We start from the raw sequence: 24,471 nt of genomic DNA on the forward strand, positions 1-24,471 counted from the left end.
TTGATATTATGCCTTATCCTATAGTATCTGTTTACTTTTGGGGTATGGAAAATAAGAATGCAAACATAAAAACGTCCAATCCTGTAGCCAGAACAAGAGAACATGCCTATGCACATATTCAGAGATAACACTTGATGGTGCTTTTGGGTGCTTGGTTAATATTTACCCAGGGCATATGTATTAAGTAAATAATTGTAATTGCTTTCCTCCAAGACTTTTGGTATCAAAGCACAGAACACAGCCTCAGAGCTTTTCGAAGAGTTAAAAAAGAGAGAGAGAGAGAGAGAGAGAGAGAGGAAGAGCTCCTGTAAAAACTCTTTCTTAAACTTTGGTTCCACTAGCTTTTGAAAATGGCAGGGGTGAGCAGCTGCATGAAATATTCCATGTTCATCTTCAACTTTTTGTTCTGGGTAAGTTGATTTTTAAGTTACTAATAGTGGCATGGGAACCAGAGCCCACCGTATTCAGGGAATATAGCAGCAGCAGTTATAAAGAAAATTAGATATAAATAAAAAACTAGAGTATGATTGGAAATAGGTAGAGCAGTGGGGAGAGAGAATCCATTCAATTTCACTTTATCAGCAACATTAGCTTAGTCTCTGTTTTTCTTTCATTTTCAATGCTTAGTAAATGCCTGCATTTTTTGTAAATTCGAAATTAGAGATCTAGTTCTTGTGACGACATATCACAAGTGCCTTCATTTTGAGGGACATCACTCATTATAGTCCAAAAGTTGCCTATGTTACACATGAACTATCTTGCTTTTACTTTGTAAATTATTTACATCGGGGTTTAGAATAATTTTATAGAAGCATTTTCAAATCTTTTGCAGGAATAATTTGTGTGTGTCGTATTTTGGCGCTGTCTTGCACTGAGTCTCTTGCTTTGGCAAGCTGACAGGTTGCAATGGTGTGTATTAGGGATAATTATATGGAAGTGGATGGAGTATGTGAGAGAGTAGAATCCAGGCCTGATGTAAAAGAAGAGCAGCGTGAAGCCTTCTGAGTTTGGTTTGAAACAGATCTCCATACTTGTTGTGTCTACTTGTTTGCAGACCTAGAATTTTTTGAAAGGTTTGAGTCCAAATAAAATCAGCCTTTTCATGGCTGAATCTTGTCAACCCTTAGGCAAGAGATGTAACAGGTTGACAATGGGGACACTGAAACCAGAAGTGGAATTAGTAGCTACACCATGGGACTTGCCTCAGGGAATCTTTCCCAGTGAACAGAAGACAAAACTCAAAAGGAACCACAAACAGTAGCTTCTGAAAGTTTGTGGCTAGACAAATAGAATTTGCAAAAACCTTTCATGCCTTGAGGACACAATAAATAAACTTCTAATGAGCCAGTGCTGGTTTGTGAACTTAGACCTAGCCCAGGCTGATTTTGAGTGTGTTTAAATTTTAAGGTGAACTTTTTACATAACAGTACTTAAAGGGACATTAATCATAGATGTGACCTCAACAGTCATGTAGTCCGGTCCACTGCACTCAAGGCAGGACTATGTAATAACTAGACCAACCCTGACAGGTGTTTGTCTAATCTGTTTACATTAATCTGTTTACCTATTTACATTAATTCTTATGGGGAAATTGGATTCATGTAACATTGTTTTGCTTAAAGTAGCATTTTTCAGGAACATAACTGCAAAGTTAAGCAAGGAGTTACTACATGCAGTTGGTTGTTCTTTCCTAAGTGGAGTACTTTGCATTTGTCCTCGTTGAATTTCATCCTATTTACTTCAGACCATTTCTGCAGTTTGTCCCAATCATTTTGAATTTTAATCCTATCCTCCAGAGCACTTGCAACCTCTCCCAGCTTAGTATTGTCTGCAAACTTTATAAGTATACTCTCCATGCCATTATCTAAATTATTCATGAAGCTATTGAACAGAACCGGACCCAAGACCCGTCCCTGCGGAACCCCATTCAATATGCCCTTCCAGCTTTACTTTGAACCCCTGATTACTCTGGGAATGGTTTTCCAGCCAGTTATACACGCACCTTATAGTAGCTCCATCTAGGCTATATTTCCTAGTTTGTTTATGAGAAGGTCAGGCTAGACAGTATCAAAAGCCTTACTAAAGTCAAGATATACCACATCTACTGCTTCCCTCCATATGCAAGGTTTGTTACCCTGTCAAAGAGAGCTATTAGGTTGGTTTGACCTGATTTGTTCTTGACAAATCCATATTGACTGTTATTTATCACCTTATTTTCTTTTAGGCATTTGCAAATTGATTGCTTGATTATTTGCTCCATTATCTTTCTGGGTACTGAAGTTAAGATGACTGGTCTGTAATTCCCCGGGTTGTCCTTATTCCCCTTTTTTATAGATTGGCACTATATTTGCCCTTTTCCAGTCCTCTGGAATCTCTCCCGTCTTCCATGAGTTTTCCAAGATAATTGCTAATGTCTCAGATTTCTCCTCAGTTAGCTCCTTGAGTATTCTAGAATGTATTTCATCAGGCCCTGCCAACTTGAAGACATCTAACATGTCCAAGTAATTTTTAATTTCTGCTTTCCCTATTTCAGCCTCATTTTCACTGGTGATTACTATGTTAGATGTCCAATTGCTACTAACCCTTTTGGTGAAAACAGAAACAGAGAGAGAACAGTGGGTATTACTACAGCTTTTAGCCAGTGTTCCCCAGGCACACTCATCCTGGCACTCTCCAGAAGTGTGCAGAGCACTGCTCCCCAGTGTGGGGTAGAAAAATCGAGCTTATAATAGGAAGCTAAGGTAACATCAACCTCAGAACAGCTTCTGCCACTTGAGTACTTTTTAGTATATTGAATTTCAACAAAATCAAGGCAGTGCTTTATTCAGGGCTCTTGTAAGGACATAGGACTGGAAGGGATCTCCTTGGTCATCAAGTCCAATCCCCTGCTATCACAGGCAATCCCATTCAAAAACTTATCAAGCTTCATCTTAAAACTAGTTAGGTTGTTTGCCCCCACAACTCCTATTGGCTGTTCCAGAACCTCACTCCTCTGAGGGTTAGAAACTTTCTGATTTCCAACGTATGCATCCGTGCAAGGGTATAAGGGTGTGTAAGTCTCCTCTTTGCTTCTTTACCCAGGCTGCATACAATGCGAGTAGTAGTGCAGGGAGGAGTGCAATCTCCATGTGATTGCTACTCCCCCACCTACCCATGTGGGTAGGGAGTGGGTGGAGCCCTAGTATTCTAGTTAGACATCACAGTCAGTACATCTGCAGTAATCTCCATCAAGTGTAGGGCTGGCACAGATTACTGCACTTGACTTTGAAGGAAGGGGGTGGGGAACCAGGCACCAGACTGTGACTCTGTGAGACACAGTCTGGGCCCTGGTCTGCTCCTGAGGCAGTTCAACTACACGGGTGGCCCTTGGTCAGGGCTTGTGGCAAAGCCACAATATAGCCCTCAGTTATTTGCTATTACCCATAGCACTGGTTGGAAATTTTCTGATGGCACATTTTTCCATCCAAAAATGCTGATTTGTCAAAAATGAAACATTTTGTCAACATGTATTGATTTTGACAAAATTTCATTTGGAAAAAAAAAATCCAGAATGGAGCATTCTGGTAAGCTTGAGGCATTGTGTTTTGGCCCTCTCAGAATGTAATGCTTCAATTTTTTCATTTTGAAACTACTTTTTGCTTCAGACTTTTTAAAAAATTGGGTTTTATAGAAGAAAATCTAAATTGGAAAAAAAATGCATTGACTTTATCAAAGCAAAACATTTTGATTGACCTGAAACTATTTCTGTGGGTGGTGGGGCTAAATTTCATAATTTTGCCGGAAACTGCAACAATATTTGGTTCTCTTTTATTTTGGAAAGGAAACATTTTGAAATTGGAGTTTCCCACTAAATGGAAAATCTAGTTTGGGCCCATTATTCATTTTATTATTACTGATATATTTCTGTGGCAGTAATTAAGTCATTAATATTGTGGCTCAAATTTTGTTCATGAGTTTAGGCCAAATGTACTTTCTCACAGGAGAAGTGCCACTGAAGTGAACGTGACTAAAGCCCATAATGTCTGGTTCATAACCAAATATTTTACACAGTGACATAGACCAAGGCCTGAACATGGGGTCATATGATACCATCAGTTTTTACGCCAAAGTCCCCATTCCTTTCAATGGAAGTTCTAGTTAAAATTTGATAAGGTGAGATAGCTGTAGCAAATAATATCCTCTCTTTTTATTGTTTCCTCTTGTTCAGATATAAAAGCCTATAAACAGACTAAATACTAATGTACTTACAGGACTTTTACTTGGAAGCAGAAAAAAATGTAGTGTTCAGGTTTGAGTATTGGCCATGTTCCACGTTAAATAATCTGCTAAAGTCATTATGGGATTTGAGATTGAGTATTATACCGGCCCTTTGAGTGGGTGAGGATTTTTTTTAAGGAAAATTGTCTAAAAATTATAAAAATAACAATGTTACTTTAGAATGTCCAGGAATGGTCACAATCTTACTGAGACGCCAATATCATCATCTCTCTCCAAATTTAAAGGTCATCTTCTACTGCCCTTAAATTGACCCCTGACAGGATACAGCAAGGTAGTACTGAACTTGTGTAAGCATGGCAGTCTATCCTTAAATGATTATTCTGTCTCCTCTCCCCACATCCCCTCCATTCTTCCAAGCCAGTACATTCTTTGGATGTGGTTCTCCTCTTACACTGGTATAACTATCTTTATTTCAGTAGTTCTAACCTGAGTTTCATCAGAGTTAGTGAGAGGAGAGTCGGGCCCTTTGCCTGCCTACTTATCCTTCATCCAGTCATTAAGGTCTTCTCTGGTCTGAGGAGGATATCTGAAAGGCCACAGGATGTATGCTTTCAAGTAGCTGGGCATGTCTCCAGTTGGGTACAGTACACCTCTGCTTGATATGCAATGCTGATATTATTCTTGGAAACCAGGATCTGCACATGGTTGTTTGTAGTCAAACATTGCAGCTAATAAAAAACCTGGGGTGGGCGGGTCACTCAGGGCCAAATCCTGAAATCCTTCTCAGATTTTACTCAGTCACCAATCAGACTCCCAGGGACATAATTAGAAAAACCATGAAATCAGTGCAAGTTTACCTGAATAAGAAGTGAGGGAGGACTTCAATATTTGATACTTGATCATTAATATTAGGCCACAGTGGGCCCACGGGAATGTATCTGTCCTGCACCCAGAACCATTTCTCACTTCCTACCAGTCTGTGGAGAGCTGCCTGCAGGGTTGGAACCCATTGGTTGGGTCAAGTATTGGCTAAGCTAAGTGGAAAGAGTGGGTGGGCTAAGGAGAGTGGGGGAATGCACACCATCCCTTCTCTGGTCCTGCAGTACTTACCTGGAAAAGGTAACACAGCTTGGGAAGGCTGTTGGCAGAGGGAGTCCTTGGTAGTGCAGTTTCATTAGAGAAACAGTGCCATAGAACAAAAGGGGAAGAGGGAAGCTGGGGGAAGAGGGCCTCCATGTGGATGGTCCTGATATGAGAAATGATCTTTTTTTACAACTCTGATATACCCTGTGTTCTCTAACTATTATAACATTGTACATTTATATACACCCTCATCCCACCGGATCACAAAGTGCCTCCCAAACCACGTACATAAATCATCACTGAACTGTAGGCACTTCAGGGACTGGAACATCAGGCAGCTGGTGCACAGCAAACTGCACCGCTGGGCTGAGTGAGGGAAATTCAGCTGCCATTTATGAAGTTTTCTGGCTGTGAAGCTGTAGGCCGTTGATCTTTCTTTCACTTTGCTGTACAGATAATTTCAGTATTTCTGCAGGCATCTGGTGCAGTTGGGGATGGTAAGTGTGTGTACAGGAAGGCAGTGTAACCTAATGGGCAGAGACTCAGCTCTGCTATTGAACTGCTGGGCAAACATGGCCAAATCACTTCCCTTCTGTCTGCCTCAGTTTCCCCATCTGTAAAATGGGGATAATGATACTGATCTCCTTTGTAAAGCACTTTGAGTGCTAGTGATGGAAAGTGCTATACATGAGAGCTAGATATTATTATTACTGATGTTTTTTCCCTGCAGATATGTGGCTGCATTATTCTGGGGGTCTCTATCTGGTTGCGTGTAAGCAAATCTGCTCAAGAGGTAAATGTATTCTGTCCTACAAAAAACATTTTTTCACCCTAAAATGCTAAAGCACTGTGTCAGCTAATAAACACAGTCATTTTCCACAGTAATTTTCCTGAGCCTGCTAGCCTTTCAGTGAGGTGACTGTTGTGTGTATATAATAACCAAATTATGATCTCTAACATTAAATAAGAGGGATCAGTCAGGTGGTCAGATGTAATGAATGGTACAATTGCAGAGGTATGTGTGCCGTGAGCTTTTCTTTATGGTACTACTACTATATATGTTTACAGTGTTGGTGGCAAAGCTGCTTAGATTTCTGTTGTGTGACATAGTCCTGTTCTTGCTCGCATTGAAGTCACAGGGAACTAGGCCATTGATTTCAATGTGGGAGAAAGGTCAGTACCCACATAACAAATAGTCTCCTCAAAAGTCAGTCCAAATTTTTTTAGAAAAAGTAGTACACTCAGGAACCCTTTTGAATTTTCCAGTGAATTTTCTGCTTTCTAACCCTTCCTCAAAAGTGGGATGTCTATTACCTGAGCAATTTTAGCCTTTACATATAAGCAAATATTTTCCCTATGTTTCCAATGGAACTGTAAAAATGTGAGCCCTGACCCTGTAACCCTTTTTACTGCATGAATAAGGATTTGCAGTAAAGGGCCCTAAGGTAGCCAAATCAGGAAGTCCTTATGAAGGGTTAAATTGTCCTTTCCTGCAGAAATCCTGCTGGAGATGAGAGGAGAGGAAAACTGCTCGAGGTCCCCTTCATGGAGTTTATCTGGATCAGTCCACTGGATTTTCACCTACCACCTTCCCTCCTTACAAAATAAGCAGGAAGTCCACCCTCCATGGTCTAAGGTTCCTGAGGAATCTACCAGAGACAAAGGCCTTCTGTGTGGAGGCCCTTTGCTTCTTCAGTGGTTCTGGGGCCCCCTGCAACTTACTGTCAATGGTCCCTGACAGCAGAGTTCCATTGGAGTCACACTCTGACAGCGACTCTTCCATCTGCCACTGGTCAGGAATCTCCCTTAGTGGGAGGCTGGTTCGATAGCACGGTGGGGGTTAGTGGAATAGTAGGCGCTCTGAGCTTTTAAGAGTTACTATATTGATTGGGGGGTGGTGGTGAAACATCCAGCTCCAAACTGTTGAGAAACATAACTCTTTTCCTCAGTGCATGAATCTGGGCCAGAGGGAGATAAATGGGTTTGAGACTTTGTGAGTAATTTTGTTCTCAAAATGCTTCTTGACTGATTCCAGAAGTGAAAAAAAATGGCTATCCATTTTGGAAACAATTTTTGCGATTTCCAGGTTAATTTTATAGGGCTGATTAAAGTGCCAAGATATTTGATTGCCAGTCTGTTGCCATACCATGAGTCAGGGCACTTTTCCCATCAATCAAGAACAATATGTCTTTGATCAACATTTTCACATTTACAATTAAAAAAAAACAAAACAAAAAAACAAACAAATCCCAGATGTTGGCGTCCTACCTCTGGTGGCTGGCTGTGTTGCAGCCAGTCAATCTCAGAGTGAACTCCCACCTTTGCCAGAGTGTGGACATGTTATAGAGTCCCCTGGTACAATGAAATATGGCCATATTTTATATAAAGTCATGGGTGGGGGGGAAGTGGAGAGCTTTGAGCTTCTTTATTACATAAGAGGATAGAAGACAAGTTCTAGTTTCGAATCTCCCAGTCTTCCACAGAGGTTCAAGTTGCCACACGTCTTATTGACTTTATACAGTACATTTCCCCAAATGGCCTTGTATACCTGGAACACCTTAATCACAGCTGTGCTCTACAAGGCCACGAGTCAGGAAAGCATTTCTATTCAGGACAGTATTTAAGTGTGTACCTAAGTGCTTTCCTGAATTGGATCCCTAGTTCTAAATAGCTGAACCCCTTCAGTTGCTGCAGAATTAAGAGTTAGAGACCAAATCTTGAAGTCCTTACACACTATTTTCAGTCTTCACTCAGGCAAAGTTCCCATTCAAAGTCAATATGCATTTTGTCTATTTTACTGAGTAACCATTTCAGGATTTGGCTGTAGATGAATACAGCTCTCTGACAGTAAATAGGAGGTTTATTTCACTTGGAAAAGTAAAGCACCCTGCATTCCTAAAATTATACTAGTCTATATGCACCTTCACTGTTTCCATCAGAAGATAAATGTGACAACTTCCAGACATTGTTACTAATCTTGGCAACAGTGAGGAAAATATTCTTTGAAGGTTTCTCCCAATGTTGGCCTACGGCCCTGCTCATGCCCAATGGGAACTGAATAAATTGATATTTAATTATATTGAATTATAGGAATTGTTTGCTTAAATATGACACACATCAAAATACAGACACCATCCCTTAGAGTAATACTGCAGAACCAGTTTAAAACAAAGAGAAGCCTTGGAAAAATGTATCTGACCTTGCCCTCTCGTGTATCCAGTACTATTCTGAATAGTGCTCTCATGGGAAGTGCAATGGAGTAAGTGAGTAAATTTCTGGGATTGTCATGAAGAACTCTTTTTTCCCCCCAACACTAGATTAATAACAAAGAACTTTTCCAGGTAATAATTTTTTTCTACATAAAGTAGAAACAAATATTTATTGGCTGAAAACAGAACAAAACATATTTAAGACAAAAGACCTTTGTTTATTCACTAAGGGTGAAATTCACTGCTGTGCAGAGAGCCAGCACAAAGACAATGGACTGCCAATTCCTACTTAAACTCTCAAAATAGGGCTGAAATGAGTGCATAGGCCTTAGGTGTGTCCTCTGCTCAGGAGAGAACATCACCCTGATTGATTAATCCATACATAACAGTTCTCTATCCTCAACTACAAAGTCACCCTCTTTTTTGGGGGGTGGGGTGGGTAAGAAGAGGTAGATCAGGTTATCTAACAAATTACCCTTCTTCTAGAAAGGGTTTTCTTACAACTGACTTTTTGTTTCTCTCTCTACAGGATATCCATTTAGATAGTAGCCTGTTTTCAGCTGTTGACCTGATGATAGCAGTGGGATCCATCATTATGGTCCTTGGTTTCCTGGGTTGCTGTGGTGCAATGAAGGAAAGTCAATGCATGCTGATCTTGGTAGGGTCATGAAAAGAAAAACCTTTGTCTAAACTTTTCAAGCTGAAGTTAGGGCTGGTGGAAAAGTTCCTTGCAAATGAGACTAATTGTAATCTGGCGCAATTCTGTTTGATCAAATGATTACTTGTATTAACTGTTTGGACCCATTCCACGCAGTGCATGGTGGGATGCCTCTCACTGTCTGACAAAGGCAACTTCCATAAGCAGGGTTGGGAGGGTTTCAAAAAACATTAGGCCATATTGTGACTGCTTAGTGGCCTTCCATGATAGCAATCCCTTCACTCTTGGAACTGCTAACTTCTTCAACCCCAGGAAGAAGTTATCCCAAAGGACAGTTTACACAGAGCAGGGCTGGTGTACGGGTATAGCTGCCAAGTGTCATGCATCTGGTGTGACACTCACATCCTTGCAGCCCTACTGAGATGTTATTGGTTCTGACAGCTGTGGGAATGGGCCTGAGGCTGGTACTGCCTGCCAGGGGCACCGTGGGCACTCTGCCTCCCATCGCCCTTTTCCCTCTTCTGGATCCCAGAGGGGAAGGAGCAGTTAGTGGGAACAGAAGGTGAGGGGGACCCAGTACTGGGTCCAGAAAGCCCCTAGCCCGCTCCCAGCTTTCTCCCCAACCAACTCCCACTCAGCTTCCCCCTGCCAATCTTCTCCCAGCTTCCCACCACTGTCACCTTCCACCCAGTCGCCTCAGACAGCCCCCAGGTCACACCTGACTGCCCCCAACCTGCAGCTTGCCTTACCCAGCACCAAGCCATCTACCCAGCATCCTTAACCACAGCTGCTAAGTACTATGCAGCTCTACACTTTACCCCACACTGCTTGGAGTGCAAGTATAGTCCCCACAAATTGAAGATTATGGGATTGGTTTGTCCAAATATGCAAATTAGTTCATTACATCATTTGCATAAAATGTCACACATGGAGCTGCACAAAACATTTGTACTGGGGAGGGCAGCAATCTGTACCATGCCAACGGATAGAGCACAATATGCAGCCCCTGTGTGAACTTAGCAGTCTTCAGATAGACTGTGCCTGCCTGAGACATAATAGCTCCCGATGCTCCTCCTGGAAGAGTGAAATACCACATCACCCCTTATGCTGGCCCAGGGCATTTGTGTACAGAAAAAGGCCAAATTTTGTCTCAAACTGAGTTAGGATGAATACTCTGATTAGCTCTAAGCACGATGTAAATTTACTCTGCCAAAGTTTCCATTCATGTAAATAATAATTTGCCACCAAGCTGGAAGAAATGATCTTTTGCTGGTCAAAAGTATTAACTTTTCCCTTCTTTGTTTTCTTGCTAGTTTTTTATTGGACTCCTTTTGATCCTGATCCTTCAGATCGTAGCAGGTATTTTGGGAGCAGTGTATAAGTCTCAGGTACTGTATGGTTCAATCACATTTGCTGAGTTCTTTGCAATATTTTACATAGAATATGAACTATTACAATATAATATCACTTGGATTTCCAGATAGAAACAACACTTAACAAGACTCTCTTCGAGGAGGCAAAGCAGTTGCAAGGCGTCACTTCGGATTCTCAAGTATTTCAAGAGAAGTTTCAGAAGTTTGAGAAAATGGTAACTGAAGACAGGTGTTATCTTTTTAGTCTGTTGCATCTGATGCAGAGTTAATCCTTGTTTTATCACTACACTGCCACAAAGTTGAATATCACCCTTCTGAAAAAGCATAAACTGCCCTAAATGCAGCTGGAAAACTGTACAGGGGGATTCTATTCTCCATGTGTGGCTTGGAGTTCTTCCCTGTGGCGATTTCCCTGCAGCGACATTCATGTAAGAATTGGGGGTAGCAGTTTAGCACAGAGATGACCCGTACCCGATCTCCCGCCGATAGAGGGTGGCGGAGTTGGGGGGAGGCAGAGTGAGGGCAGAGGCTTCAGCAGATGCTACTGAGCATGTGAAGTCCATGTGAGCATGCTTAGTACAAGCCAAGCAGCAAATCTGGGGAGACACATGACCAGTGGTGAGCTGGAGCCAGTTCACACCGGTTCGCTAGAACTGGTTGTTAAATTTAGAAGCCCTTTTAGAACCGGTTGTTCCGTGAGGGACAACTGGTTCTAAAAGGGCTTCTAAATTTAACCGGCCAAAAGTGACGCGTTAGGTGCTGACTCCATGGGTGCTCCAGCCCTGGAGCACCCAAGGGAAAAATTTGGTGGGTGCAGAGCACCTACTGGCAGCTCCCCACCCCACCCCCGGCCCTAGCTCACCTCTGCTCCGCCTCCACCTCCTCCCCTAAACGCACCGCCCCGCTCTGCTTCTCCACCCCTCCAGGCTTCCCGCGAATCAGCTGTTCATGCGGTAAGCCGGGGCGGGCGGAGAAGCAGGCCGCAGCTTCCCACTGAGGCCCAGGGAGGCGGAGATGAGCTCGGGGGGGGCAGGGCGCGAGGAGGGCCGCCCGCGCCGCAACAAGTAACCCAGGGTGGGGGGGCGTGCAGGGGAACGCTCCCTGCCCCAGCTCACCTCCGCCACCCTTGCCCTGAGCGGGAAGCTGCGGCCTGCTTCTCAGCCCTCCCCGGCTTCCCGCCGAACAGCTGATTCACGGGAAGCCAGCGGTGATGGGGGGGTGCGGAGCAGCAGAGCGGGGCGGTGGGTTCAGGGGAGAAGGTGGAGCGGAGGTGAGCTGGGGCCAGGCGCGGGGCGAGGAGGTGCCAGTGGGGTTTCTGCACCCACCAAATTTTCCCCGTGGGAGCTCCAGCCCCGGAGCACCCAGGGAGTTGGTGCCTAAGGCGCCATTTTTGATGTGATCAGTGGGGGGAGCAGCCGCTCCCCCTGCTCCCCCCTAGCTACGCTCCCCCGCCCCTAGAAGCCAGAGGGACCTGCCGGATGGTTCCTTGGAGCTGCCCCAGGTAAGCACTACTGGGACTCCCCACGTCACACCCCGGCAGGTGCCTCTGACTCTTAGGGTGGGATGGGCACCCACTACGGTAGCCCACAAGACCCTTCTGCCCGGTTCTGGGGGCAGTCAGGGGACAGGGAAGGGGGTGGATGGGGCAGGGGTCTTGGGGGTGGGGCGTCCAAGGAACACGGGGGGGTTGGATGGGGCAGGAGTCCTGGGGGGCAGGGGTGGGCAACAACCCCCTCGTGGGGTGAGGGGGGAACCCGTTGTTAAGATTTTGGCAGCTCATCACTGCACATGACCCTACTTGCCCTGCCCCACACGTCGTCTCTTGTTTAGAATATTCACTGGATCCACCACTATGCAATTTCCCCATGCCCAGCGCGCGCCCCCCCCCCCCACCACCCTGCACATAGGGTCCAAGCCACTGACTAGGGGCTTACATATGAGTCATCCTTTAACTTTCTGAAAGTCTCTTTCTAGAGGAACATTTTGAGGAGGTTTGATATCTCTGTCTTTATCCCACTCTCTTTATTGTATTATCTAAGTACCTGCATGTTGTCAGAGCACAAAGCATTTTTGATATATGAGCATTTGAAGAAAAGAGAGGGTTTGGTAGTTATCTCATTTCTTTTTTTAGGAATATCATATTTGCTTGTATAGAAATTCCAACTTTGTTCTATTCATTTGTTTTCTCTCAGAACTACTGAGCTATATTTTAGAAGGTTTTATGGTTGACTCATTTACTACAACTATTTGAACTTCAAAGTTCCATGTAAAGTTTGTAAATCACTAAAGGACCATGTGAGTATAAAGTCTGGATATTATGTATCTAAGATCCATAAATTAAATTGCCTGTTTCAAAAAACCTAAGTTGGAACAAAATAAACCAAATAACTTTGGTTCAAAGATTACAAACTCTGCCCTGTGCCTACAGATACTGTAAATTTCTTCATCCAAACACCCTGACTCAAGAAAATTTGAAGCACCCAGCAGTTCTTGTAAGTAACATAGAAAGCCATGAATAAAAAGCTTTCAAGGTCTTCACATGCTGCCAAGAGAATTTACAAGGTCTGTAGACTCACCTGTTCCTTGAAAGGTCTCCAGCCCCTTCCTGAGGCCCATGTAAGCTCTGCACTTGTTGTACCACTATTGAGCTTACAAGAGTGCAGATTTTATCTATTGAGTTTAGAAGGCCCAGAGGTATTGTCTTTCTTTTGCAGGGTCTGCATACTCATTCCGTTGATTTTGTAAGCTTTATTCTTACTGCTATGGAAAGTACAGGGTCTGCAGCCTATAACCAAATACAGACAATTATAGAGATACCTGAACCAAGCCTCTGAATTTGAGCATATCCAATCTTTGATTCATAGATTCCAAAACCAGAAGGGACCATTGTGATTATCTGATCTCCTGTGTAATACAGGCCATATAACTTCCCCAAAATAATTCCTAAAGCAATCTTGACTTAAAATTGTCAGTGATGAAGAATCCACCACGACCCTTTGTAAATTGTTCCAATGGTTAATTACCTTCACTGTCAAAAATTTATATTTATTTCCAGTCTTAATTTGTCTAGATTCCAGCCACTGGATCATGGTATACCTTTTTCTAGATTGAGGAGCCCATTAGTAAATATTTGTTTCCCATATAGCTACTTACAAGAGTTGTTATAATCCTGGGATGCACAAACTAGGGAATCTCAAGTAGAAAGACAGAGGTTATTTTTGTATTTGTATTCTGTATTTGGAACTGGTGTGACTACTGCTAGAATACTGTGCCCAGTTCTTGTGCCCACAATTAAAGAAGAGTATTGATAAAGTGGAGATGGTTCAGAGAAGAGCCACAAGAATGATTAATGCTTTAGAAAATATGCCTTATAGTGACAGACTCAAAGAGCTCAATCTATTTAGTTTAACAAAAAGAAGGTTAAGGGGTGACTTGATTACAGTCTAATAGTATCTTGAATTTGGATCCAGATCTAAAATTTGTCACTCTGAATAAAGTGAAAGACTAAATCCCTAGATTCAAACACTACTCAAAGTCAGGGAAAGTCAGATAAAGAACCAAACTTTGCATCTTGGAGCTGTCTCTATTGACCATTCTGAATACCTCATATAATGCCAGGTTTGTTGACTGCGGTGCCAGTGGACCTTATCTGCTCTGGAGAAAACAGACCTGATTCACATCTATGATTCTTGATTCACAGCAATGGGGACACGAGGGGTGCAATTTGAAACCCCCCGTGCTCAAATGAGGATTCACCCTAGGCTAGATTGTGATTCTGTCACCACCCTCTAGCTTTAAACTCTATCTATGACTCCATAGAACTTTGATTGGAATTTACCTGTGTAAGGACTCAATAACTAATAAAAGACCTTAGAATCTGGCCAGTGCTGGGAATAAAATATAAATAACATTTTCATTTTCTTCTTAAAAATACTAAAGAAATTCCCAATATAAAAAGTGCCTCACCTTCGCTCAAACGCTGTGGTTATTCTCTGTAGGTGAAGCACTTATCTGTAGCATTTGCATTGCTTTAGACTGGAAATCATTGTTCAGTTTCTCATTTAAGTGATGCCTGAAATGTCTCAATATTTTTCTATGCCCTTCAGAAAAACTTTCTTTCCAACACAAACATGATACAGGAGGATGGAAGTTAAAGTACTTTGTTTTAGCTCAAATGTTTTTATTTCTTCTAAATACTAGACAAAAGAAGGAGCTTGTAAAGGGGCCCTCAGTGGGCCAAGGAGCCTAGCGGTTAGCACTTATTCGGTCATGGGGCAGTGGTAGGAGAGTCTGGGCTCACCCACTCCACTGGGCTCTGATCCAGGGCCCTAGGAGCAGTGATGCTGGAACTGGGGGAGAGGCAAGGGGACCATGGCCTCCCAATTTATAACATGGGTGTAGTTTGGGGGCCTCATTGACCCTCCCCCCAACTGCAAGTCTTGGCAAGCACCGAGCGGTGGCAGCAGGGGCTATGCTTTATGGTGGGGGGAACTGATAAGGCGATCATCTCCCCTGCTGTCAAGCATAGCCCCTGCCAGTGGTATCAGCCTCTTCCCAGAGGGGATGAGGCTGAGGTGGGCCTCAGCGCCCCCTTGCCTAGAGGCCCAACCCACTGCTCCTCCTCTTCCCTCTGAGGTCCTGTCCCCTGGCCAGGCCGGAAGCAGAGCCGGGCCATGGTAAGAGCTGCCCAGGGAGCCCGGGCTGCTGTGGGGAGCCCCAAACCTTTCAGTAGAGTGCCCAAGGGGTCAGGGACATAGGCTAGGGGCTGTTTTCAGGCACCCTGACCCCCACCCAGGGCAGGTGGAGGGTCTGGGGCTCCCCACAGCACCCCGGGCTCCCTGGGCAGCTCTTACCACAGCCCAGCTCTGGATTCTGGCCTGGCCAGGGAGTTGGATCTCAGAGGGAAAGAGGAGGAGCAGGGTCAGGGCCACATGGGAAGAGGAGGGGGGGCCCTTGTGGCCTTCCCACTTATACTGAGGTTCTGGCACTCTTGCCTAGGAGGGTCACCAGACTTTCCCTGGGTCTCTTTCTAACACAGTTTCCTTCCCTTAGCTTCTGATCCCAGATAAGAGGAAAAGAAAAAGGAAACCAAAACTGCCAGCCCCAGCTGGGCTGTGCCTACAGCACTGTGCCTTCAGGGAGGCTTCTCCAGCCCCTTTTGGGAGGAGCCTTCAGGGCAGGTCTGCATTCTTCCTCAGCCTCCCCTTTCTGAGCTGGGTTGCTCCCTTTTCAACCCTGTCTGCAGCTGGAGCATGCTCTGCAGGATTGGAGGGGAAGGCCTACCTGGGCCCAATCTAGTCGTTTAACCTCTTCTGTCCCAGTGTGGGATTTGTATACTCTATCACAGAGCTATGTATCACACACCGTTTAGCAATGTTAATTGAAATTTGACATCTTATTTAAAATAAATGATGATGGATCCAAGCACAGCTGGAATGATGACATAATGGGTTTATGGGAGAAAGCAAACATTGTATAAAGACTTTATTAAGGAGGATTCAAAACAAAGAATGATAACATTATAACAAGCTTTGCTAGTCCTAACCCTCCCTTCCTTCTCCAGTCTGGGATCTTCACTTTACAGGTCTCTAATGAGGCAATAACTCAGAGCTGGCAGACTCCTGCGCCAGGGGAGAGACCGCGCCCAGCATTAAAAGCCTCCCTATCTAAGGGAAGTTCTCTCCGTATCTGGCTGCACTCCCTATTCAAACAAGCTATGGCAGCAACCTAGATATGCAATCTGTATAATCTTTTCAGCACTCAAAGAATGACAGATACTATTTTGTCATGACAAATGTCACCCAGTGACAGCACCACCAGTGAGATAAGACGCTTTGCTTCCAAGCCATTGGTTCCAAACTGAAGAGGTTTTGAAGGAAAGTTGCTACTCCAACCTTTACTATTTTAAAATCATCCACCGGTCTGTAGTGGCAAATTTACTCCTGGGATAAGGGAACCAGTCAGGGACTATGTCAGTCATAAAGAAAAATGACCATATCTTATGGAACATTCACCATGTGTTGCTTATTTGAAATATTTTCTTCCTTACTACAAAGTCATGTAATGCTATATTTTATTGTAAAAGAGAGGGAAATAAAATGAGATAAAAGAGAGGTTCTTCTGCGGGTTTATGTCTAGGCTCATATCCATGCATGCCTAACACCAAAAGGTGGAACATTCAAGATGGGTCTGATCCTGAAAGATGCCTCCTGAGAAGTGCAGAATATTTTCAACTCCCATTTACACCAGGGGACAGGCCGCTCACCACAGAGCAGCTGGTGCTCAGAACCATTCATTCTTGTTATGCCTGGGTGTGCATTGCTTGGTCCATAGGAGCACATGACTTTAGGGGATGAGCTTGAGGGCTCTTCTTCTGAACACTGCCAGGGATGCTAGTGGAATGGTAGCCAGAAACAGTGTTTAGACAGCTTTTGCTGCCCCCTCCCATTGCTGACCCAGCTCGCTGCTTATGATATCATAGACAGCCCCCAGGAGGGGTGAGGAGTCTCTCTGGAAAAAGTAGAGGTAGAGCCATAGTGGCTCTGGTTTTTAGTAGATCACGATTGTTTTATTATGTCCCATGGCCTTTGCATCTCTACAAGATGAGTGGTTCCAGCTGCCCTTTAAAACAGAGAAGAGCTAAAGCCAGAACTTTATGTTGCCCTGCTTCCACCCCTGCACTTTGATGGTTTGGATAAAATAGAACCTGAATCAAAACCACACCTGGTTTAGGTTTTTAAACCCAAACCAAATCCATAGCCTCTCTGGCCCATGGCTAGGTTCACAGGCTACCCATCCATTGAGGGGGTTATTTGTCTAGCTGTCTCATTTTTATATGCCTGTATTATCTTTTTCCAGGTTGGCTTTTTTTCACATGTGAAATACTTTGGCTATGTCTAACATACATATATAAAATGCAGGGAAAAAAACATAATTCTGAAAACATCCAACATTATTACAGGCTATGTTGTGGCACATGCAGTCATTAATCCAAAGCCATGTTACTGATTCTTTCTTATTGTATATTGGAAATCTGTTCCTTCTTCATCCTCTTTATTTATTGACTACAATTCACCTGCCATTCTGATTATTGATAGAAGACATGGATACATGTACGCAAAGGGCCTCTTAGATGTGCAATGGCTTGGTAAGGTTTGCAAGTGTGAAACAGATTTGTGTGACAAAAAAACAAACGGGATGTTAGGAATTGTTAAAAAAGGGATAGAGAATAAGATGGAGAAGATCTTATTGCCTTTATATAAATCCATCGTACGCCCACATCTTGAATACTGCGTACAGATGTGGTCTCCTCATCTCAAAAAAGATATACCGGCATTATAAAAGGTTCAGAAAAGGTCAACTAAAATGATTAGGGGTTTGGAATGATGCCCATATGAGGAGAGATTAGATAGTCTCCTCTTTTCCAAGCTGAAAAGTCCTAGCCTAAGGGGGGATATGATAGAGGTATATAAAATCATGAGTGGGGTGGAGAAAGTGAATAAGAAAAAGTTATTTACTTGTTCCCATAATACAAGAACTAGGGGCCACCAAATGAAATTAATGGGCATCAGGTTTAAAACAAATAAAAGGAAGTTCTTCTTCACACAGCACACAGTCAACCTGTGGAACTCCTTGCCTGAGGAGGTTGTGAAGGCTAGGAGTATAACAGGGTTTAAAAGAGAACTAGATAAATTAATAGACATTAAGTTCATTAATGGCTATTAGCCAGGATAGGTAAGGAATGGTGTCCCTAGCCTCTGTTTGTCAGAGGGTGGAGATGGATGGCAGGAGAGAGATCACTAAATCATTACCTGTTAGGTTCGCTCCCTCTGGGGCACCTGGCATTGGCCACTGTTGGTAGACAGGATACTGGGCTGGATGAACCTTTGGTCTGACTCAGTATAGCCATTCTTATGACTTATTTTCAGTCACCATTCTTCCCTTTCACCCCTCCTTTTCTCCTCTTTTACAGAATCAGTGCTGTGGTTTGGTGAAGGGATATGAAGACTGGGGGAGCAATTTTAATTCTCCTTATGGTAATTTTAAGATCTGTGAATGTGCACAGAAAGACCAAAATACAGATCTCTGCACCGTTTATTCTAACAGAAACATTTATAAAAGGGTAAGTACGATTTTTACATATTTCACTTTCCAAAAAGAGGTTTAGAGCGAGGTTCTGTCTGCTTTGCCTGGTCATTAAAGAGCCCCTGATACTTTTGAAAAGGAAAAGGGTTTGTTCTGTTTTCCTTAGTTAAATTTTCCTCTCCTCCAGTGGTTGTGAAGTACAGCATGCTTTTTGGCTGCTGCCTGCTCCCCCTGCCATATCCGCATTTCCACAGTGTGGTGCAGTGCCCTAAGGACCTCTGCAGCCTGTCTGGGTTCCCAGTTTGTGGTCACCAGTGAGGATTCTGAGTGACAGGAGGCCTTAGCAACATCTCCATATTGCTATAGGGATTACTCACCTCCTCTCTCACCCCAGGCTCAAGATTCCACACAATAAAATAACTACATTGTCAGACATGTTTGCCCAGGATTTGACCCATAGCTTTTAAAGTACTTAAGAATATTTCAGGATGAAAGGCTTCAATGTAAGATACTTTTATTGTTAATCTCTTTTAAAAAGGTTCACACTCAGTTATAGAATCCGCTGGAAGGAAATGCTGCATGTTTTCTGACAGCACACTTGAGGGGCCATTTCCCCCCAGCTGTACCCCTTGGAAAAGCTTTCAGCATTAAATTAGAACAGTAAGACAGGGTGCATGATGACAGGCAGCAAAGAGAGATTCAGACACAAATTGGAGAATGGGCAGCAGGGAACTCAATTAACCTATTTCAAGATTTCATTGCATGGAAATTAGAACTCTGCAAATCCAGAGAAAAATAGTGAAAACAGGCATAAAATGTCTGAATTTTTAGAAAGTTAGTGCTACGACATGTCTGGTTTTGCCATTATCTACATCCACTGTACAGCCAATTTCCATAAATATCAAATTTTGGGGCTAGATTTTTATAAATATTGAAGTTCATGGCCAGATTCTGCCACCCTTATTTATGCTGAGTACTAATTCATTCCTGCAGTAGTGTCACTGAAGGAAATCTGTTTGTGAATAAGGGTATATTCAGCAGGTGTGTAGGGTGGCAGAGTCAAGACCTAACATTCAAAAATACGAAATGGTATGTGCCCCTTTGGCCAAAGTTTAGTCAGGGCCTAAATGGAACCCACAGAATACAAGCATGAAAATATAGATAAATTATTGTGGGTGCAAGACAAATTCCCTGTGCAAACCACCAAATTTTATGGGCAGGGGTGGATATTGGCAGGATCCTTGTGAAGGAAACTCACCATTTTGAGACTTGCTGCAATAGTGAGTCAGAGCTAAATTTAAAGCCTTTTTGAGAGAAAGATAAACATGTTTATCATTGGGGAGGAAATAGGGTGAAAGTCCATCCACATGTTGGGCAGGGGATAGTGGTGGCGGTGGTGCTCACTCCATCCCACATCCAGCCTGAGCCCGTCGAACATGTGAGAAAGTTTGGATTTAAATGTGACTCCATATCCAATTATCCTGCTCTGAGCCTGTAATAAACCTGACCTGGAATAGCAAATGCAAATATCAGTATAATGGGAAATTGACTCACTTCCAGTCCCGAACTTCACAGCTTTGGCCCCTCTCTAATGAAAAGGGATAAGACAGAGAAAATAAGGGTAAATGATATTTTTATTTCATTTTTCATGTGGCAGTATCATAAACCCTAGATACTGAAGCAGTGTCTTTTATTCTGAAACTTTACCCTACGTGTATATTTGGATACTAGATTCATATTTTGGAACACAAAGAGCAGATATTCCTCCCAGAGCACAGGATGGTTGCAGATGTACTCTTTGTCTTTGTAACAAACCCGAGCAAATTAGAACAGCTTCTCTTGCACATGGTGGATTACCTTTTTGGCCAGTGCTATTCCATGCAGCCAATGATTTTAGAGGCTATACTCCTAATGAGCTTGTATTACTCATAATTAATCTTTTCTTTTCTTTCAGCCATGTGGCGTTGTGATAATTGATTTCTTCAAACACCATATGGTCATACTTATGGGGATCGCATTTGGACTGGCATTTATTGAGGTATCAGTATAAACCATTAAAATATTTACTAGATGACAAGCAAAGTGTTGTATTTGAAATGTGCTGGGACTGGGATTAAAATACCTGGATTGCTCAACTATTAAGCAACAATGAATTGGCTTTAACCTCATCCCTAATTGTACTATCATTTAGTATTTAGGTATATTGCAGTAAGGCTCAAGACCTCAGGATCAGGACCCTTCTGTGGTGGGTGCTGTACAAACAGGTTGCATGTCCCACTTCCTGCAAAGAATTTACAGCCTAAAGGCTTAATCTTAATTTTACAATTGGCCCTGAGTGAGATCTGGTACGTAGCAGCAGCATATTGGGGAGAGTCACAGTCCTCTCCCTATTCCCCCCCACTTTCTGGGAGGACAGTAGTTTACTTACTGTGCGTCTGGCCAGTTACTGGTTTCTGACTACGACAGGAGTGAGGTTCTGGAACAGCCTCCCAATAGGGGTAATGGGGCAAACAACATAGCTTTAAAATGGAGTCTGAACAGGATTACATGACAGGTTCTTGTCAGCAGCAGAAATAGAGGGGCCAAAAATACAGAAAGAGATGCTATTCTTGTTCTATTTCTGGCCCAACTGGATAAAGGGAATGGTAGAAATTTCACAAGAGAACCCATCCTTGTGGGATTTCCAGATGAGCTGGAAGTTGGTCTGAACTTTGGGATGCTCATGTGAACCGGATGGTCACCTTGAACCTTCTCAGTTTCAGTCATTACTACTCGCTGGAACCTGAAATTCAACCTTTTTTCTTTTTTTTAAAATTGCTTTAATGGGCCCTGATTTGAAGTCCGCTGAAGTCAACAGACCTTCCAATGGGCTTTGGATCAGGTCCAAAAAAAATGTTATCGACCTTGTCTTTCTAAATACATTGATTTAAGAAAGCTTTGTATTGTCAAGAGTTCAGGTCAGCTACATTATCTCAATTGTAACTAAATTGCAGCCCTCATATAATAGAGAGATTATGATGTGGAATTATTGTTCTGAGGACACAGTTCCCCCATAGAGGAGATTTAAGCAGGTAAAGAGCAGAATATACAATTGGAATGTTCGGGCTGTTTATGTCAATTGTTTCTTCATTTACTGAACAATGACACAACACATTTTCTCTAAAGGAATGAGGGGGAGAAAGTGATGTTATCTAGTTAACCACCTGACTAATGTTAGGTTCTGTCTATGACTAAGAAACATGGGATTTAATTGCTTTGCCTCATTCCATTATTTCACATTTTTTGTATTACTTCTTTGTAGTTTCCCCCCCTGAAATTAGAGGCTTGAGGTAAACACAGAATGACAAAGTGAATTTTGCAGTACTGAATCCATAATTCAGACTGAAAAGGTATTTAAATTGTAGCACTGCTTTGGCAGAGAATTATTCTCCCTGCCCTAAAAGTGGGCAGGAGCTCCAGCCTAAAAAATCCATGTCCAGGAAAGTAATAGTAAGCAGGAAAGACTCAGTACAGCTGAAGTGCTTGATATGACTTGCAACTAACCTCTTACTTAGCATTTTTTATAAGACTGTGTGCTCACCACGCATAGCACACCTTTGTGTCAGGGTGCGATGCTGCACAGGGTACTCGTTTCCAGCACTGCCTACTGACTGTCTGCCTCCCACTGTCTCTTCCAGGCCTCAGCCCTCCAGCCAAGTCACATAAAGTACAAATCCCCTTCAGGGTAACCAAAAGGTCCAAATGAAAATCCAAACATCTGAATAATTCTTCTGCCTCTTGGGCAACTGAAGTCTTCTGTGCCACGTAGAAACCCTACCTCAGAGCTACGCAACCACAGGAGCCTACTCTGTGGGTTTGTCTCCATAGGAAAGTCTTCTCTTCTCTATGGTCTTTCCCTGGATCTTGCCCCCTTTCCAGGGCCTGCCCCCCACAGGGATCAATTCTATCACTGTCGCTTTCCTCAGTCTAACTGCCCGAACCCCTTCCCATAGAGATTCGGAACTCCATACCTCCTCTCTCCTAGGCCTTCTCCACTCAGCTGTGTTTAAGTAATCCTCTGCAGCTGGGGTCAGTCACTCTCACTCCATTACATCCAGCTGGTATCACTAATTGCCCCTATATGGTTAGATCAGGGGCAAGGTTGAGGGTAACTGCTAGGTCAGAAGCCAGGCTGAACTCAGCTTGCCTATGACAGCTGGGTATTATTTCAAGAAGCTACTTATGGTGGATCACTTAGATGACAGTTGCTTCTAGCAGCTCCCATTGGCCTGGAGCGGCGAACTGCAGCCAGTGGGAGCCACAATCAGCCGAACCTGTGGCCACGGCAGGTAAACAAACTGGCCCTGCCCTCCGGGGTTTTCCCTGCACAAGTGGCGGAACAAGTTTGGGAACCACTGGTATATTCTATATGTTCTCCATTGTAAATTTCTTGAAAAAGTTAAACACTATTGTTTAGTTGCTTCATAAATGACTATTTGGATCTTTCCTGTTTTTACTTAACACTTCAAATACTGATAAATTAAGGCCAAAAGGGATCATTATGATCATCTAATTGGTTCTCAACCTATTTACCATTGCGGGCCACATATGTGGCCCGCAATGTGTTATGTGGGCTGCATCAAATGTACCTCCATGGCCCTGAGGATGTCACATGGGCCACAGCTCTGTGCTGATTGGGCTGCAAGTGACCCATGGGCCGCAGGTTAAGAACCACTGAATAATCTGACCTCCTGTATAACCCCAGCCACAGAATTTCACCCAGTAATTCTTGCATCAAAACTTGGCCTTAGTCAGATTTTATTTCAGTCAGCTAGTTCTTTAAGTGATGCAACACTTCTGGCCTGATCAGATTACTGGTAAATTTAAAATATTTGTAATGTGACTATTTAGCACCCAAAATGATAGGGGTGTCTGAGTACATATGCATATAATGTGTGTGTATAGATGTAATATAAAAGCTAGTGAAACACAAGAAAGGTAAAAATAGAAAAGATTAAAGATGTCAAAGAAACTAAAATCTTGGCATACAACAGAGTCTGAGAAGTTATTCCAGTGACTTAGAAAATAAAAATGAATAGCTGCATTTAAAAATCCCACATCTGAAGAAGGGTCTCCCATCAACATGGGTCATCTTTTTTAAACAAAGTTTAAGTTTTCCATTTTCTCTGCAATCTTACCTGTGGTACATACTGATTTCATTAAAATCTCAATACTCTAGAGTCATGCTTCTAATGAAAGGCATTGGAAAAAATCTACTCCTCCACAGATTTATGTAAATCCAAGACATTTGCAAACAAAATGTTTTCACTGTGTATCAATTCTATGCAGGGATTTCCAGGACTGCCAAGTAATACCATAAATATCTTTATTTTCTAGATTGTTGGTTTGGGGTTTTCGATGAGCCTGTACTGTCAGATCCAGAGAAAATGAAACAATGGAAGTGTCAGAACTAGGTCATCAGCCAAATCAAAACTTTTATAGTTAAATTTTGGTTTGCCACATTTAAACAAATACATGTATGTCACAAGCAGCTGTTTTGATAAAAGCAGCAGCCCTGATGAATACAGATTCTTCATGTGAAACAATCTCCTTAAAATTAATGATGTGAATGTGGATTTTTATTTGCAATAAATGTCTGTTTACAACTTTGATGAGCTCATTTTGTGTGTAGATTACTTTGAGTGATGTTGAAATTTTTCATTTACCAGACAATGTGTCTGCACAGTGTTGTGCTAATCACGACAGAGTCCTCGGAAAAATCTGCAAATGACATTGTAATGGTTGGCTGATGCTGTGAATCACATGATTCCAGGAAGTATTTCTTGTGGGGCAGTGTTTCTTTTAT

At 42.9% G+C, this 24,471-nt stretch overlaps 1 protein-coding gene across 1 annotated transcript; it reads left to right on the top strand.

Moving 5' to 3' along the window:
* Positions 1–271: 271 nt before the first annotated feature.
* On the top strand, positions 272–24,235 carry TSPAN8 (tetraspanin 8). The gene is made up of 8 exons (XM_048836832.2): positions 272–410; positions 6,032–6,094; positions 9,040–9,168; positions 10,482–10,556; positions 10,649–10,756; positions 18,514–18,663; positions 20,581–20,664; positions 24,003–24,235. Exons 1-8 carry the CDS (start codon positions 351–353, stop codon positions 24,054–24,056), a joined length of 723 nt encoding a protein of 240 aa, XP_048692789.1. The 5' UTR covers positions 272–350; the 3' UTR covers positions 24,057–24,235.
* Positions 24,236–24,471: the final 236 nt, after the last annotated feature.

This window comes from Caretta caretta, chromosome 1 (genome assembly GCF_965140235.1).
Source record: "Caretta caretta isolate rCarCar2 chromosome 1, rCarCar1.hap1, whole genome shotgun sequence".
Classification (NCBI taxonomy): domain Eukaryota; kingdom Metazoa; phylum Chordata; order Testudines; family Cheloniidae; genus Caretta; species Caretta caretta.